An 18,546-nucleotide genomic window follows, 5' to 3' on the forward strand; every position below is an offset into this window, starting at 1 on the left:
TATACAATTGCAATAAAATAATATATATCCACAAATTATGGAAAACAAAATATAAGCTCTTATAAAGACAGAAACTGAACCTATCTCTTGAAATAAATCTGGCTTTTCATTGTAAATAAGTTAATTAATAATGACTAGATATAACACAAATACATATGTACGAGTTAATATGCATGTTTTTTTCCATTTTATTTTTTTAATATAAGCAAATAAAAACAAAATATTACTTTTGATTAGTCACAATCGGGTAAAGATGTCACAAGTCAGTGGGGTTGTCTCCAGTAAGTATGCAACATGAAACATAAGAAAACAGATTAAGGCAGTGTATTGTGTATACAATATTATATATTTTATCGGGTTAAAATTAAATCTCCTAAAAGTATTTCATCCTAATGATCCAAAATACATAAGTTTTCATTATTAGTAAGTATTGATTATCACATAATGTGATTACAATAATTAAGGTTCTAAATAATACTGTAAAGGTTTGATATTAGTCCATAATTTTACTTTAAGCTAATAATATGAATTTAATTATGGGCCAGTAAAAATAAAATAGGACTGTAAAAAGCATAGCATTTACTATCAAAATGTCTCAGGTAATTTAGGTATTTTAAAAAATAAGATATTACATACTAAAATCTTAGCTAAAAAGTTAAAAAACAAAATTATTCTGATTGTGTAGGTGTAGGATCATGAGTATTAAATGAGGATATTCAGGATTTTTGTTTTTTTAAAGGCATTTTAGATTGTCAAATATTTTTCTGTTTTTTAGAATGACCAACACTTAAAGATTGTTGTTGTGGTTTTGAAGCTGGCTTTTGATTTTATACTTTAAATATTTATAAACCAACCATAACTTTTTCTCTAAATTGACTAAATGACTATGGCTATCCATCCATAAATGTGTATAACTTAAGGTGGATTAAGTCGATTAGGGAAATCAGTTTTTGTTAAATTGAACAAATAAGTATTGTGTTTATACTCCATGTGAATATCATTTCTGCTTAAGAACCAGAAAAGTGTTTGGAGCAAACATTTTTAGTCGGACTTACATGACAGACAAGATTTTTGAAAGGATGGATTCAATGGCAATTAAAAAAATTAATGATTTCTGTGACTGTCTGGGCAATTCCTCATATATAAACTAGTGAATAAAGGATATTTGCATGAATAACTTAATCTAGATGAAGACAAGGAAAAGGAAACACTTAATATTTTCCCAGTGAAGGTTCAAGAATTAAAACTGAATGAACAGTGACATAGATATGTCCAAAATAGGATTAAATCTATAATTATATCCTGGAAAATGATAATACATACAAGATACACCTAAACATTATTAGAAAACACTTAGGTTTGTCATAATTGAAATTTACCTGTCTCCTGCTCTATGTAGTTGCGCGATGATTCGATGTTGGCACGTTTGTAAAATAATGTATCAACCTAGAACTCAAAAAAACTACAAAAAGCTATAAAATTACTTAAAAACTTTAAATTGGAAGAAAATTATGAGGCTTGGCTTGTTTTCCACCCAAAGAAAACCTAAAAAAGACAATCGTCAAATACGACAGTTAAAATGTCACTATTGTCATATTTGATGTACGTCAAAAATTAGACAATCGAATCAATCGGCCATCTTGGGTGGCAGACTATTCCGCCACATTCAATCTTCATACCGGTGGTCACTTTGCTAAGAATATTTTAGAGTTCTGACAACACTATTTTTAACCGTTCGGCCGGATTCGTAAACGTAGGACAAATTCCGAGTAGGACCAATTCCGATCTCCCGACACGAGAATAACACACCGCTCGGAAATACTCGATTATGTTGAGACGAGAGAGACAACAAATCGGAAATCATTTACCAGAATACGTACCGAAAAAACCTTTCGAGACACAGAATTATCGGGATTGCCAGCGCTATTATTTTACAGGTAATATACTATTTTTTTAGGTGATCGAATAGTCATACCATTCGATAAATCGTTAAAAAAAAATAATTAAAAAACAAAACTAATTTCAATAGCTGTCTTATTATTCTTTTTAATATGTTTCCTATTTAAATTGCAGTTTTCAATTGGCGCTAAGACCGATGCTTCTAGGTCTTGACAACCCTGAAAACCCGCTTTCTGTAATATCCATCGAGTGATTCCCTGAAACCAAAACTTCAGCTTTGCTTTTTTGCTTGGCTTGCGATATTATTGCGATTTTTACAAATCACTATTGAATTGGTATTTCTCTGGAAATAAACTACATTATTATTGTTTAGTGTTGTGTACCGTTTGTTTTTTTAAGCGTTTGTAGTGCTTTTAGTGCCAAAATACTTTAGAGGTGTCCATTATATTCAAGATTCAAGGATACCTCGACCGCCTAGGTACTTTCAACTTGTTTATGTTTATTTTATTGGTAGATATAGGTGTAATTTCAGGGTAATAATGGACCATAGGAGATATCAGAGATCAGGAGGAATTTACCACGACGGGTTTTTGTACATAACAAGATCCACAAAGCACAACATCAGGTAGGTATCGATTATGAAATTGTGTGTTAGACAAATATTAATGTTAAACTAGGAGTAGAACTGTGTCTATAATAGCAACTACAAATAATAAATAAATTTGAAAAGGATTATTCAGTTCGCATTGGACTAGTCGTTAGTTGTATGAATATATATGTATATGTATCTAATTTTTAGGTATTTAATCTGTAGCAAGTATCGACGATTGGGTTGTATTGCATCAGGGAAAATCCACTTAGAAGAGGGAAATGTCTTCATTCCTATAAAGGTTGAACATAATCATCCTAGAGACGACAACAGAGTTGAAGCAATGGATTTTAGAATTCAGCTACGGGAGGCCTGTGTTCGAGAAAGAGGAACCCTTAAAAATATTTATGAGCGCGTTGCCGCAAGGTAAAGTGGCTATTATATATACTACAGGACTATATAGGACTCCACAGGACAATACAGTATTATACAGGACTTCTACAGTACACTACAGTAATGTAGACTAATAAATTTCTGTTTAAAAAGTGTTTTATAGAGACTTTTTTTGCTGCCATTAAAGAACTATTTTTTCGTAGCTAAATAAAACACTTTTTAAACAAATTTTTTGTTACAAAAAAAACTGTTACCCTTACAATTTGCTTTTTAAAAAAAGACATACAGCTAAAGGCTTTTTTAATTTTAAAAAGTACATTTTAACTTTTAAAACAGATTTTCTTATAACTAAAAACAAAAATATTAATAGTAGCATTTTTAACCATAAAAAAGTAATTTTTAAGATTTTAAAAAAAAACTTGTTAAGGTAAATAGATATTTTTTAACGGCTAAAAATCGTTTTATAGGAAAGAGCATTGAGTCAAAACTCGTTTCTCTATCTATTAAAATCTATAGGTGCTTAATTTGAATTATTCTTCATTTAGAAACGTGAATGGTGCTGTTGAGGTTCCATTTAATGTGATTCGCCGTTCAATGTTGAGATGGAGCCAGGCAATGAGGCCTAATGTCCCGGCAACTTTAACGGAATTGGCAGACATATTTCGAACAGGTAAGTAATTGGCCAAGATATACGGATTGTACCAGTGGACGTTTTTTTTCAGGTGTGGTCGAAGCCAATGGACTTACTGCGGTGGTTTTTGGCAATGGGGAATTTATAGGGAACTTCATTGACTCCCAACACACATTCATTGATGGAACCTTTAAGGCAGTACCGAGAAGACCTAACTTTTGTCAAATCTTGACCATATTTGCCACTTGCATGGATCATGTAAGTATAACAGCTATAGGATTTAAAAATTCACAGTCAATTAATTTAATTGAATAATTAGGAAGTATTATATTTACTATTTATAAGCTATCCTTTTATAAAATATTCACCCTCTTTGCTAAAATAAAAATAAGTTTATGCCATCCTCTAAACATTAATATTTAGAATATGATAGAAATAATCACTATTATAAACTTTTATTGTTTATACAGTATTCAGTTAATTTTAAGTTATATACTTTTGCAGGCTTTTCCAGTTGCACATATTTTCATGGAGAGAAGAACGAAAATCTTGTATGATGCCGCTTTTGCCTACCTGCGTGAGAACTTCCCCCAATTTGTCAATATTAACATTGTGACGGACTATGAGGTGGCTTTGATGGAATCACTGAGGAACAACTTTCCCAATGCCTCATTGCATGGTTGTTTTTTCCATTATTGTCAGGTGCGTATTTGTATGTACACATGCACTTCAACAATAAAGGTGAAAATATGAAATAAGTTGTTAATATTTTCAAATTTTTATTTTCCTGTATATGTAGATATTTAAGGAAAGTTTAAGCACCACGCACTTAAATTATATGTCACAAAAGAGCAGTTTAAAATGGTGCTTACACGCATTTTAATCAAAATGCATAATATGAGATTTTATATGAAAAAAAACTTTTTTAGGCGGTATTACGAAAAGCCAGGACTTTAGGGATTACACGGCAGATCGAGGGACGACCTAATGGAAGAGTCTTATTGAAGAAATACTATTGTTTGGCGCTTCTACCTGCGGAGATGATTGAACCGACATTAGTTTCCTTGCAGGTTTTTTTTTGTTGTTATCAATGGCATTTTTTATTCGTGACCATTGTTTCTATTATAAGCACGATTTGGACTTTGGCTCTGGACTTTAGAGAACTCAATGAGTATATCAGGAGGCAATGGATAGAACGCGTTACAGCTCAGCATTTCAGTGTATTCAGGCAACGACATAGGACCAACAATGTGATGGAATCATACCACAGAAGACTGAACAGTAAATTGAGTAGACATCCTGGCGTGTGGGATTTGATAGGTAATCTACAAATTTAAAACTCTAAGCTAAAATTTTCACCAAGTTCGTGACAGTGTTGTACTACACCAATTTACATGATCTACTTTTTTTATTGTTTTATTGCCCATTTTTTTAAATAACTAAATGTTTTTCGTCAATAAATTTTTTGGACCGGATGGTGAATGCGCTAATATTCAACGGCTACAGGCGATGCGCGAATCTATAGTCTATTTACTTTAATATCTAGTAAATTATATTTCAAGCAAATATTATAAAACTATATGCTTTAAGTGTAATTTAAATTCAATTGCTGCTGATGAAGGTCTTTTACGGGTCCAGCTTATAAAAACGGTGCTTTTTCTTTATTAATTAACCAATATACTTTTTCTTTAACTTAAGAAAGCAACGTTACCTTCTATTCAATTATATTTCAGAGACGCTTATCGATATCCAGAACACTGCTTCCATCGCGCTGACTTAGCTGGAACAACACCCCAATGTTTACAGGATTGCAAGAAAGAATGTGGTATTTGATGCTCGACTGAATCAAGCTTGGGACAAGTTATCGGATGGTCGCTTCACCGCGGGAGATTTCCTAAGGCAAGCAGTCCATTTTGTGGATGGCATAGATGGACAACTACATCAGTGGAACCAGGAAGTACCGGCCGAAGAAGAAGAAGAAGCTGTCGTCGTTCCAGTAGACATCTTCATCGTTTATTAATTCCAGCTCCTATTGCTCAACCACCAAGAAATGTTCCTATTTTACTCCATCAGCAACGTCCTCTTCTTCTGGAACCTCCTCCGCTCATTCCGCTTCCTCGTGCACGCATGCCTTTACCTCCATTAGTTCCTATTCCCATTTTACCACTTGTCCGTCCATTGTCACCTCCTCCCCTTGTCCCAATCCTTCAGAATTTGCCGCCGCCGCCCCAAATCTTAGAACTACAACCCCCGAGATATCCACCTCCCGGTTTTCCTGATTCACCTCCTCCTCCTCCTCCTGGTTTTCCTGCTTCTCCTCCTCCTGGTTTTCCTGATTCTCCTCCTCCTCCTGAACCCATGTTCAATTTCCTACCCATCCCTGAAGGAATCTTAGAATTGTTCGGCCAGCTAGAAAACGATGAAGAGTTACCAGTTAGAGCTCCAGTTAACCGTAAGTTCATTTCAAATGGTTTTTTTTTGGCTAATTTTCGTGCTATTTTTTTTTAAGGCTGGGAATCGAAAATTCAAGTAGTGCCATTTAACGAGGACACCATGCCACCCATGCTGAACTGTAATGTCTGCCTTCTAAACGTGGTACAATATGTAATGCCGGACTGTGGTCATCTGTTTTGTTCCACATGCTCATCCATTATATACAACACTGAGGCAGCTCGGTGTGCAATATCTCGAGCGTAACTAAACCGATCACCTATTCCTTTTTTTTTAATTGAAAGTAATTTGATATTTTTCAGGTTTTATAATATTTTTCTAGTATTAGTAGTATTTCTATTTTGCAGCATTTTCTGTATTCCTTTTCTATACACCTTTATTTTAATTAATTTTTGATTTCCTAGTTTACCTTTCCTTTCCCCGGCAAAAATCCATATTTTTGTTTCACTTCTTCATCAATATTGCAGGGGTAAAACAAAGTATGGAAAGTCTACACCTTCTCGTTGGTTTTGCTGAACTATAAAATGTTTTGTATTTGTTACCAAACAACATATTTTATTGACTAAGTAGACTTCCTTTTATTTTTACAAATTACATTAGTAATTAACAGTTCCGAAATGCAAGTTTTAGTTTAAGTGGAATATATTCAAATACTTGTATACATAACAATAATGTTTAGTGCAGAAGTCTGATAGGTACACTGCAATAGTTTCTTTCTTATGTTACTTCAAATAATTTTTAATAGCTACATAACTAGCTAACATTGTAGTTTGTATAAATTTAGTATAAGCAATTAACATTTTATATTAACAGTCCTTATTTAATAGCCGTTTTTATATCTTGTTTGTTTGTATAATAATTATTATGATACATATAAAAGCTTAATAAAAGTATGTGAAAGGGTTCTTAGTTACTCATGGTTTTTAGTTCAATTCAAAGCATACTTAAAAAAAAATGGATATGACTGAATTATTTTTAAAATCTTAGTAGGGATATATATACTATACAGGGTGCGTCACCAGGAACTGCATCGACCGATTGTGGGAAAACTATAACTATAAGACTCGGAAAATTTGGTACTGCACCGAGGTTATTGGGGGCAACTATAGGCTAGAAAATATTCTCAAGATGGCGGCAGTTCCGGTCTGTGAGGGAATAAATAATACTGTGTAAACTATTCAAATTTATATTTTCTTCACCTTGCATTAGACATTATTATCATTTTTAATTATTTAAGACGATTAAAGATGAAAATATTATAAAAATTCCCCCAAAATATTATTTTTATTTTTTTTCCCACCATCTTTGAATTTTTCGCCATCCTGTCCAGAAAATGATGGAAATAATATTTTGTTTTCAGAGAAAAATAAGCAATAAAACAATTTAAAAAAAAATGTTTTTTTACAAACTGCGGATATTAGTTATTAAGTATCTTTCAGGATTTTCATAACCTATCAATTTGGGTAATTGTTTACTATCCTATAGATTGTCTATTATATAATAGTGTATTTCATAAATATATTTATCATAAATTCATTGTCGGAGACCAAAAATTTCAATTTATTTGGGCTGGGTTGGATTGGGTTAGGTATGGTTGGGTTGAGTTGGTTGGGACTGAGCTGGGTTGGTAGTGATTTTCCTTTATATAAAAAGGCGCCGGGTGCAAAAAGGACCTGTTGGGTGAATAATCATTTTTCATAAGAAAAACTGATTGCGCAAAAAAAAAACGAACAGGGGTCAAATTTTAATATTTTTTATTTTCTTTTTTCAAATGATTGAGTCTCCGACAACGATAATATAATAATTTATAATAAATACGACATACATTAACTTTTGTAACTGTTTAATTTTTTAAATTCGTACAAAAAAACGTCGTTCGATAGGATAGTAAACTGTTACGCCAGGGGTAATTATTTCATATAGTCACTTTTTTTTAAACGATTTAAAAAAAAATAAAATTGAAATTTTTAGTCTCCGACAATGAAATTATGATGAATACGATATTCACTATCCTATGTACCTGTCTTTTTTTTAATCTTAAAAATGGGTAGTCGATAAGATAGCAAACTGTTACCGTAATTTGTATACATTCCAGCCCTGACAAAACTCAACAATATAAATGAAAACTTGGCTCAATCTGAATAAGGCTGTAATATATGATATTCTCTAAGAACCTGTTTCTTTTCCTACTTATAAATATTATTAACTAATAGCTCATTGCACTTTTTTACGACACCAATTCAGAAATAATGTTAGTTACAAATTACTTGATAGCAATAAGTGTGTGTATAAGTAAATTAAAAACTGTATAGTCTATTACAGTCCTTTTGGTTATTCAGTATGTTATATTTAAGGTGACACACTATAGTTTATAATCCAAATATCCTCGGAGGCATATGACTTCATCAAAATCATCCAGTTTCTCCAGCATATTATCCTAAATTGCACTTTTTCAAGTTTATTAGTCAAAAGTAGTAAATATAAACACTATCACCACACCTATGCAAGTCAAATGGAACTATGTTTGCCACAATTTTTAATGAAAAACATGCTTCCACACTCCATTTGAGTGTGACCTTTAACCAAAAACTTTTGTTCGATGGTAATATTGAGCTCTTGTGAGAGATGTAAAAGAGCGTTTGATATTATGTTGTTCCGGTTTTGGTAGGTACACCCATCCGAATAAATGACTATGGGTTTACCATCATTAAGGAATCTTTTGATGTAGTCTATGACAAACGATACAAATGTTGAGGCTTGAAGGTCTGCTTGGGTCTCGTCAAACCAATAACAAGTGCAGTACTTAGTAACTATATTATAGACTGCAAAATTATGAATACATAATTTAGTTTTAAAATATAAGGAACTAGCCATCAATGAAGGACAAACTTTTACGGCCTGAAGATCCATTGTAAGCACATGTTGGGCACCTAAAACACCTTGTTCCTTATCTTTTATCTTTTCTTCTCTTGCTCTATCTTTTTCTTCTTGATGTCTTCTCCATTCTTCCGGTGATAAATTTTTTTCTTCGTACTGACAGCAAATGTCACATTTGTCTTTTTTGGGCTGATAGAGACCAATATTCATTTTTTTTAACATTTTTGTTAAAGAATTTTGACTCATTGGTACTTCACTATTTTCCCTGCAACTTTCTTTGTATGCCTTATAAAGATCAACAATGCTGAAAAAAGTCTGCTCCAAATAAAGCTTGTTTGTGTCTTTTCGACAATAGTGCGAAGGTAACTTGTTAAGATTTTCTAAAAAGGTCTTCATAAATTTATTTGGAGCCCGTTCTGACAAAATGCCTTCAACTTTTGGTCTTTCGTTTTTTTTATCGTTTATCCCATGTTTACTTCGATTGACCCAAAAGCGAACTTGCCATTCTCCTAATCCTAGGGTAGCAAGGAACATCTTTTTGCATACAGGATAAACGGTACTGTCTACTTTCAGGGTATATTTAAGGGTTCCTGTTTTTCGAAAAATTTCTCCTTCTGATTTTCTCTGTTGTGGTGATACTTTATTTACTAAATTGCAAACAAAAGTTTTTCTCTGACTCCACGTTAAATCATGCCAAAACTTTTTAAAAATTTCTTCACGTTTTAAGTCATCAAGTTCATTGCACTTTCTCTTCTTTGACTTCCTACAAAAGTTTGACTTACATGATATACCCATTTTTCTTTCTCCCCTTTGAATATCCTGAAATGTTTTTGACTGATTTGGTGGTCTTCTGTATCCTAGGTAGGCTTGTCCCTTCATCCGCAAATCTTGATTATTTTTTTAAATATTTTTACCAAACTCACGTGTCATTTTGGTTTGTTGTTGAACTTGCTCATTCAGAGATTCGGATGAGTCTAACTCTTATTCTAACTTGTCTTCACTAGGATGAAAATCGCTGTCCTGGTTTGCCTTGTCGTCTTCATTTTCCGAGACAATAGTGTGGATATCTGACTCGGTGTCTCTAATTCTTGGTGATAGCTGCTCTTCATTCACAGGTAAATCCTGGCGGACACAATTAGAAAATGTCGGTGTTAAATAAACGTCCCTTTCAAGACCAAGATCATAACAATTAGCCTGAGTGTCACTAGCGGTAGACTCTAAAGTCTCTTGCAAATTAAGCACAGCGCGTTCAACTTTGTCATCTACAGAACCAGGAACCATTTTTTCTAAAAAACTGTCATTGACCTCAACATCAGTAATAATATCTATTGGCAAATCCATTATATTAAAACCAACTTGATTTTCGATGACTGGTAGACTATCAGGTACTTTGATTTCTCTATCTTCTTTGGCCATTTTATTTGGTCTATTTTCATTACTTTGGCACATTTCAGCCAATCTTTTTGATCTTGAACTCATTGTAGTCTACTAAAATAAAAAAGTAGAAATCAAAAAAAGCCTATTTAAGTGAATAAACTTTGGCAAATATCAGGCAAAATACTTTTAGTTTTATCTTTAGTGTTGACTTTTTTACGAGAAGAACTGCTTAAATGTAACCTCAGTATGCTCAATACTTTTAATATTTATTAAAGTTTTTATTCTAAACACGCGTTTTCTCATAATATTATTTATTATTATTTATTTTTCTAATTACCTGCAACAAGCCGTAAATTTAAAGTTAATTAAAAAACAATACCACGTAAATCACATCCAGTGCATAATTTCAATACCGCGTAAGTCAACTGAGTAAAAAAATAGTCTTTTAAACATAGATAATCATAAGATCAAACGAACTTACCTGTAAGTGAAGTTCGATCTTGATTATATGAAGGCCTCATCGAAATAAATAAACAACACGTAGTATCTCCGCCTCTGGCTTAACACACAGATTTTAAAGCATATTCGATAAAAAAAACCCTAGCGCGCTCCCCTCTCTACGACTCGTCCCCGTTCAACCTAGTTATTTCAAAGTTACTGTTGCAACTAAGGGACTTTGTTTCTAGAAAAAGTTTGGGAAGAGGTGGGACTTATTTATTTCGATGAGGCCTTCATATAATCAAGATCGAACTTCACTTACAGGTAAGTTCGTTTGATCTTATGATTATACTCGGCCTCATCTCATAAATAAACAACACGTAGATGTTTAAAGTACAGTTGCAACAGTTTATTCCATCTAAGAAAACTTTTATTAATTAGATTTAACTAATAATATAAATTTTAACAGTCATCAACATTTCAAACGTAAAATTCAAACTTCATTATCGTTAGTAATAATTCGTATAATATATATCTACATTACTGCACACCAACCTTCTAAATTAAACAGGCAGAAGTAATACAAATAATATGTAATAAACACAGAACATTTAAATATTATAAACTTAGAAACTTATTATAAAGTGAATATATCTTATCAATTAGTTCAAAGACAAAATAGCATTCGCAAAATCTTTATTATTGTTGACCAAAGGTCTGTTGTAAAAATTTGCAAAGGTTTTGGAATTTTCAGACCACCCTGCAGCCCGTCTAATCGTATCGAAATTAACACCCTGTCGTGCTGCCGCAGATGTAGCCGCATGCCGTGTACTCTGTGGCTTAAAACGGTTTACGTCCACACCACTCTTTTTCAAAAAGCACTTAATCCATTTACCAATGGTTTGCGTAGTTGCTCTGTGGTGCGGCTTTTTAATGGAAATAAATAAATATTTACAACCACTCCTTAGAGTATCAGTTATTACCAAATAAGTTCTAAGCCACCTGGCCACACAGACTATAGGCTCAGAGTTAAAAAATGGCAAAACTAAAAAGGGCTGACTTTTATTAAATCTCGATGTTTTAATCTTCCCTGGAATAGGAATTTCTATTTTGTCATCTTTAATACAAATGTTTGCTATTTCAATTAAACTTAGTGTCTGTAGTCTGTGCCCAGTAGCCAAGGCCAGCAAGGTTGCCAATTTTTTAGTAATGACTTCTAAAGATAATATTTCATTCTTATCAAGTGAACGATTGAAATTTAAGACAATTCCCGGATCCCATATGTTTTCATATTTTGGTAAAGGTTGCCTCGCTCCAAAGACTCCTTTAAAAAATCTTTTAAGTCGGAAATCATTACCCAAAACAGGACCTGCTATTTGCCCTAAGGCTGCTCGATATGTATTCAAGGTTCCATAGGATGAACCCTTCTCAAAAAACAAGGTTAAAAATTCCAAAACCCTTAATACAGATACCTCATATGGGTTAACATTTCGATTGCTGCAGAATTCCCACCATAACTTGAGCCCTGAAGTGTATTGCTTCAATGTGGAGAGGGAAATAGATGACAAACAAATGTTTATTGAACTCTCTGGAATATCTTGCCTTGATAGAGCTTCCCTGATAACCTCCCGGCCACCAGGGAAAGGTTTCTCCACATGGGGTGCGGAATTCTGCCAAAAGAAAGCAAGTTATAGTTGGGTTTTAATATTACTGGATCCGTTGTCAATAAGGAACAAAAAAGCGGGTACCAAGGTTGCGAGACCCAGAAGGGTGCAACCACAATACCCTCTGCTTCATCCTCAATTATCTTTTGGAGGACTTTTGAAATCATTGAAAATGGTGGAAACGCGTAAAAATCCAAACCACTCCAATCCAGTGTGAATGCATCCACCATAAAAGCTTCTGGATCTCGCATCCATGAAGTAAATCTGAAACACTTTTTATTCAATCGACTGGCAAATAAATCGATTTTTGGAACACCAAATTTCTTAGTTATTAATTTAAACGAGTCTAAATTTAAACTCCACTCAGTTTCCTTATGAACTTGGCGAGAGGCCTTGTCCGCTTCAATATTATCTTTTGAATTAATATAGCTAGCAAATAAAAAGACATTTCTATTCTCACACCAAGACCATATTTGTTGAGTTATCTTATTAAGTTTTTTGAAACGAACACTGCCCATTCTATTAACACATGATAATGCTGTGGTGTTGTCAATTCTACATAGAATATGACAGTCTCTATAGCTTGATAAAAAAACTCTGAAGCCCATACAACAAGGCCAAAAGCTCTAAACAATTGATATGTAAAAGTTTTTCAGATTCATTCCAGAACCCAGAAGCACTATTATTTCCACAAAAAACCCCCCATCCTGTCTTGGATGCATCAGTAAATATTTCAACCTCATAATTTTTAACACAAACTTCATTACATGCAATAGGAATATTTTCTTTAAACCAAGCTAAATCGTTAAGTAGTTTAGATGAAACTCTTATTTTTTGATCATAATTTCCTTTTGCCTTTTTAAGCGCTAAATATTTATGACGCTCTAGAAGTTTAGTGTGTCTAAAACCAAACTTTAAGGCTGGACAAGCGGAAATAATAGTGCCAATAAATCTTGCAAAAACTCTAATTGTACATACAGGCAGCTTCATAAAAATTTTTATTAATTTTAAAATATGGACTATTTTCTTTGAAGGCAAAGATATTATCATCTTGTTGGAGTCAAACTGAAAACCCAAAAATGTACAAGAGGTAGTAGGTTTCAATACACACTTTTTATGATTTATTAAAAAACCTAGTCTAATGAGAATTTCAAGGGTTAAATTTAAATTATCTTTACATTGTTCAAATGATTTTCCTATTATGAGAAAATCATCTAAATACCCTATAATTAACACACCCCTCTCTCGTAAATATGCCAGTATTGGCTTTATAATTTTTGTAAAAACCAAGGGTGCACAGCTTAAGCCGAAGGGTAAACAATTATATTGATATAATAAACCCTGAAAAAAGAACCTCAAAAATTTTTTATGGTCTTCTTTTATAGGTACTAAATGATAGGCATCCTTAAGGTCTATCTTGCAAAAATAACAACCTCTAGTCATTAGGCGGGCAACCACTTTCCTATCTTCTAATTTAAAATAGGAATTTTTAACAAATTTGTTAAAGGATTTTAGATTTAAGATTAATCGGTTTGAACCATCTGGTTTTGGTACAATAAAAATCTTTGAAACAAATTGATTATCACACTTCAAGGCCCTGGAAATAGCTCCACTAACCGTTAATTCCTTTATTAAGGAATCTAAAAATTTTTCCTCGTTATTTGACCATTTGGTCTCCTTAGGAATTAAGGTTTGAATTGGATTTCCAATAAGAGGAATTTCCAGACCTTGAATATAGGAAATGATTTTCCTATGAACTGAAAGTTGGAGCTATTGTTCTACAAAAAACTTTAATCTACCACAAGGAAGCGTACACACCTGATGAGTTACCTCCTCTTGTCCAGTGGACGAGATCCTTGCAGTCTCTTACCTTGGCTGGAAACTCTGTAGTATCGACTGTTCATTGATGTTGATGTCTGAGCCTTCAATTGAACTCGTTGTCCAGTCGCCCTCCTGGCTCTGTAACTCGGGGCTGGACGGTAAAAGTTTTCCTGCTGGGTTGAGGCTGAGGTTGAAGCCTTAGAACCCACAGGCTTTGTTCTAGCTTTTTGAGTTAACTTCTTAAGAGGCCTCAGTTGCTGTCCCGACTTCTTTAATTCTTTGGCTGCTCTAATTCTTCCCTCTAAGTCAGAACCAAATAACAGCCCTTCTTGGATAAGACTTGCTGTAAGAACCTCATTTAAATCCTTATTTAAAGTCAATTTAATAAGGTCCCTCCTTGAAATGGAATAAGTATAATGTAGGTCCGCTAAAATTCGGCCTACATCACTTAAACTTGCCATGTATTCTTTATTGCCCTCCCCCTCTTCTTTCACCATGTTGGATAATACTGAACCAACCAAAACCAAAGCAGCTCCAGCTTGCTGTTGGAACTGAACAAGCCTTTCATCTCTCTTAAGGACCGGCTCAGATATAGCGGCCTTCACCTCCGGGTTTATCTTAGGTGGCTCCAAATCTTTACAATTTTCGGGGGGCAGATATTTATCTATTATATCTATATTATTTATATCCAGTTTATTGCTTGTGTCCCATCCATTAGTCAGAATATTAGACCAATGACTCGCTATGTCATTATGGATTGGAGCAGAAAACTCTTTTTTCCTTGCACCATCTTTGACCAGTATCGTTCTAACCTCCTCCCTCAACACTGGCATATCCTCTTGATCTCCTCTTGCCTGATCTAAAGAAAAACAACACAGTTTTCCCTATAAATCATGATGTATCTTAAAACAATAATAACTTATTAAAGTGGCCCCGTTCCTGATGATAACCTATATAGGCAAAATTTTTTTTTTTTTTTTTTTTTAGAAAAATAAAATATTTAATAAATTTTTTTAAAATATTTAATAAATATTTTTCAAAGTAGTCCATTAATTTTACTAAATTTACAACATTTTAAAATTAGCCCAAGTATCAGTCAAATAACAAGCATACTATTAAGCTTATTATGAAGCATAATAAGCATCCTGATACTAGCTAGCCACAGCCTAACATCATTTCTTCTTTTCACTGCGCTCAAATAAGAGCAAGAGTATAGCCCTATATTGATTTTAATAAACAGGTATGTATATACCCATTTATCTACAATCTACTATGAGATATTTGTCAGTTCACCTACTATGAGGTATTCAATTAATATTAATTTTTCCTACTATGAGGAATTAATATTAAACTAGGTTTTAAAAGGTATAACCTACTATGAGGTAAACCTGATACCTAACTGGAAAATCCCATTTAAGTAGCTTATCAGTTGTCATATTTATTGCTCACAGCAAAAAATAAATAGTTATTTCGGAAAACCAAATAAGTATCCAATAAATTAAATATTTAAAATATTAAAGGCTTCAATACAGGAACACAGCTCAATAAGAGACAATTCAATACTTCCAATAGAAAAATTGATTAATAAAATGTATATAAATAAATATACACGTAAATCTTTTATTTACCTTGGACGACGTTTTGATTTATTTCCAATAAAACATTATTTCTAACGCCATCAGGCAAAGGTTGCTGCTTTTGCAGTCGATTTTTCTGGTTTTTGACGCCCCTTTCTCTAGAATCGCCTCTATCTGAATCTGATGAGGCAATGTCAATCAGGTCGACCGAATTTTTATCCGAATCCGAATTATTGTCGGTGGAGGACGGCGACCGGTGCCGCCGCTGGCTTTTCCGACTTAGTCGGCGATGAGTGCGACGACTGCGTGACCGAGAACGATCGATCGATCTCGAGGATAATGAAGCGGACGACGGGGAAAAATGGCGGCGACTGCGTTTTGATTTACGCTGTTGGCGTTGATTCTTTTCCACTTTATCCATCCTTTCTCCCAGCTTTTTCAGTAATCCTAACACCTCATCACCTTCTTCTCGTTTTCTTTTAGACGACATGATAGAATACAACTTTCATACACAAAACCCCGATTTCGCTAAGAAAAATGAAAAGAATCACGAACACAACCTGCGTGCTTCGCACAGAAATGAAAACTAGGTTGAACGGGGACGAGTCGTAGAGGGGAGCGCGCTAGGGTTTTTTTTATCGAATATGCTTTAAAATCTGTGTGTTAAGCCAGAGGCGGAGATACTACGTGTTGTTTATTTATGAGATGAGGCCGAGTATAATATATATTAATGTAAATTTAATTATTAATATTTACTCACATTTATTATAACGCCATACAACACTAACTTTTTTAACAGTTAACAATCTTTATCCGCTTTAGAATGTACTAAAACATTTCTGAACAACACCTCTAATGCTAAACTGCTGACTTACGAGCTATTGAATCGATTTTTAATGATTATGATTTACGTGGTATTGTTTTAGCGCCGTTTTCCCGGTAACGTATTTTTGTAGGTTGACTATCGTCTAACAGATAGCGCCCCTAGTTTTATTGAACCAAAAAACATTGAAATCTAAAAATGGCAAATTTTGGACTTACGAGGTATTGATTTGAGACCATCGATATTAGAAGTGACAAAAAATATGCAGAAAATATCAAAAATGTATGTAAATATATTCTATTCTGAATTTTGAAGAAATCTTACCTTTTGCATAATATATGCCATTTATTATATGTCCTTTATTGCCTAATAATAGCTCAGCATTATAAGCACCATACCCTAAAAAATAAATATTACTTTAAATATAAAGTTGCTTCCCAGATGATATAAATTAATGTAAATAATTTTTACTCTCAGAAAATCAAGATGTTAAAATTAATTTATTTTTATAAATAAGATCTACATATATAAAAAATCTTGCAAAAAAATATTTTAAAGCAAATTAAAATGATTCTATTAAAGCTTAAGCCTCAAAAATTAATATGATATTTTGAACCTCTCCTAACATAATTTAATGAATCCCTATATAAATTTGATACCTAAACCAAAATTTTATTGTTTTGAATGTTTTAATCCACATCTCAAACTCAGGATTAAGTCATATCACTCTAAAAGATATGACTCATTTTTTTATAAAGTACCTACTTGATCCTTTATCATTTGTTTACAAGTTTAAAATCTATAGCTTTTCATATTTTTTAAAATCAACTAAAGACAGATCCATTAACTTTAATATTTGAAAAGCTGCTCTCGGAAACAACAATTTGAGGTAAGTATATATTATGTAAGCCCCCAGTTGAAGATGCGGGGTTTAAAATATCAAATTATTTTATTCCCCTCAGCCAAAAGGTAATATTGAGTACAAGATACAAGCAATTTTCACTTTTTTATAAAATATTTTAATGCCCAATAATCAAAAATTTATTTTTAATAACTCGGCATTCTTTTTTATTAGTATAAAAAAGAAAAAAAACAGTTTTATACCCAAAGCCCCTAGTGGTAAGAGGACTGAACTTGAAAGATATTTTGCTAGTAAAACATATTTTTTTATTTAAAAAATAATAGTAATATCATTCTATATGTACATATATATAAGAGTAAAATGTGGAAATTTTAATTGCAATATATTCAATATGGAAAACCCTGTTCATTGAAAAAAAAATTAAAAAATATGGGTCCCTATATTTTAGGTTTGCCACCAATTTGTGCCAACAATTTAAGGAAAAAAATTAAACAATAAAATAACTTACATAAGTATATATGTAAATCTTACTAAATAAGATTTACATAGATATTCTTTTAATAGTAATTCATTCATTTACTTACCTTCAATGTTAAGAGTAGGTATTGCTGCTCTTTTGAGTCCTCTCTTACTGGTTGGCATTTTGCAGTACTCTTTAAAGTGACAATCGCAAACATAAAAACGATTATAGATTTGTTCTAAGGATAAACAATGATAATTAGGTGATTAATAATGGAAATCCATACATTGTCCTGATTCAGACACCCAGCTACACAACATTTTTTTGGGTGTGACTGTGGAGCAGTAGAAAACATGATTATTTATAGAGAAACTAAAATTTTAAAACCTTAATATTAAAATAAAAGAGAGTAGGTATATAGAATCTTACCTGAAAACCAGGTCTTTATTAAACAAATAATAATAGTTTTGTAAATTGCAACCCTAATCTGGAAATTTACCACAGGTAAGCACTATAATCTATTCTATAATGTCAACAGTATATAACAGTATGTAACAGTATATAATAAGAAACTAATCACTATTCACATAAAAAGAAAATCTATTATGCGGATAAATATCATAAACTCGCACAAAAATTTGAATTCTAAATGTTTTCACACTTTTTTGCATATAGTGATGCCAT

General features: G+C 32.7%; 2 protein-coding genes across 2 annotated transcripts; one reads left to right on the forward strand and one right to left on the reverse strand.

Moving 5' to 3' along the window:
• Positions 1-1,695: 1,695 nt before the first annotated feature.
• On the forward strand, positions 1,696-6,348 carry LOC126738574 (uncharacterized). The gene is made up of 9 exons (XM_050443972.1): positions 1,696-2,377; positions 2,432-2,524; positions 2,699-2,914; positions 3,427-3,551; positions 3,604-3,770; positions 4,017-4,214; positions 4,442-4,832; positions 5,246-5,964; positions 6,022-6,348. Exons 2-8 carry the CDS (start codon positions 2,439-2,441, stop codon positions 5,290-5,292), a joined length of 1,230 nt encoding a protein of 409 aa, XP_050299929.1. The 5' UTR covers positions 1,696-2,377; positions 2,432-2,438; the 3' UTR covers positions 5,293-5,964; positions 6,022-6,348.
• Positions 6,349-12,188: 5,840 nt separating this feature from the next.
• Positions 12,189-16,294, reverse strand: LOC126738573 (uncharacterized). Its single transcript, XM_050443971.1, has 3 exons — positions 15,769-16,294; positions 14,138-14,999; positions 12,189-12,325 (listed from the first exon to the last, which is right to left on the reverse strand). The coding sequence occupies exons 1-2, from the start codon at positions 16,205-16,207 to the stop codon at positions 14,146-14,148; spliced, it is 1,293 nt and encodes a 430-aa protein (XP_050299928.1). The 5' UTR covers positions 16,208-16,294; the 3' UTR covers positions 12,189-12,325; positions 14,138-14,145.
• Between the last annotated feature and the right edge of the window lie 2,252 nt (positions 16,295-18,546).

The sequence above is a fragment of the Anthonomus grandis genome, chromosome 7, assembly GCF_022605725.1.
Source record: "Anthonomus grandis grandis chromosome 7, icAntGran1.3, whole genome shotgun sequence".
In the NCBI taxonomy this organism is placed as follows: domain Eukaryota; kingdom Metazoa; phylum Arthropoda; class Insecta; order Coleoptera; family Curculionidae; genus Anthonomus; species Anthonomus grandis.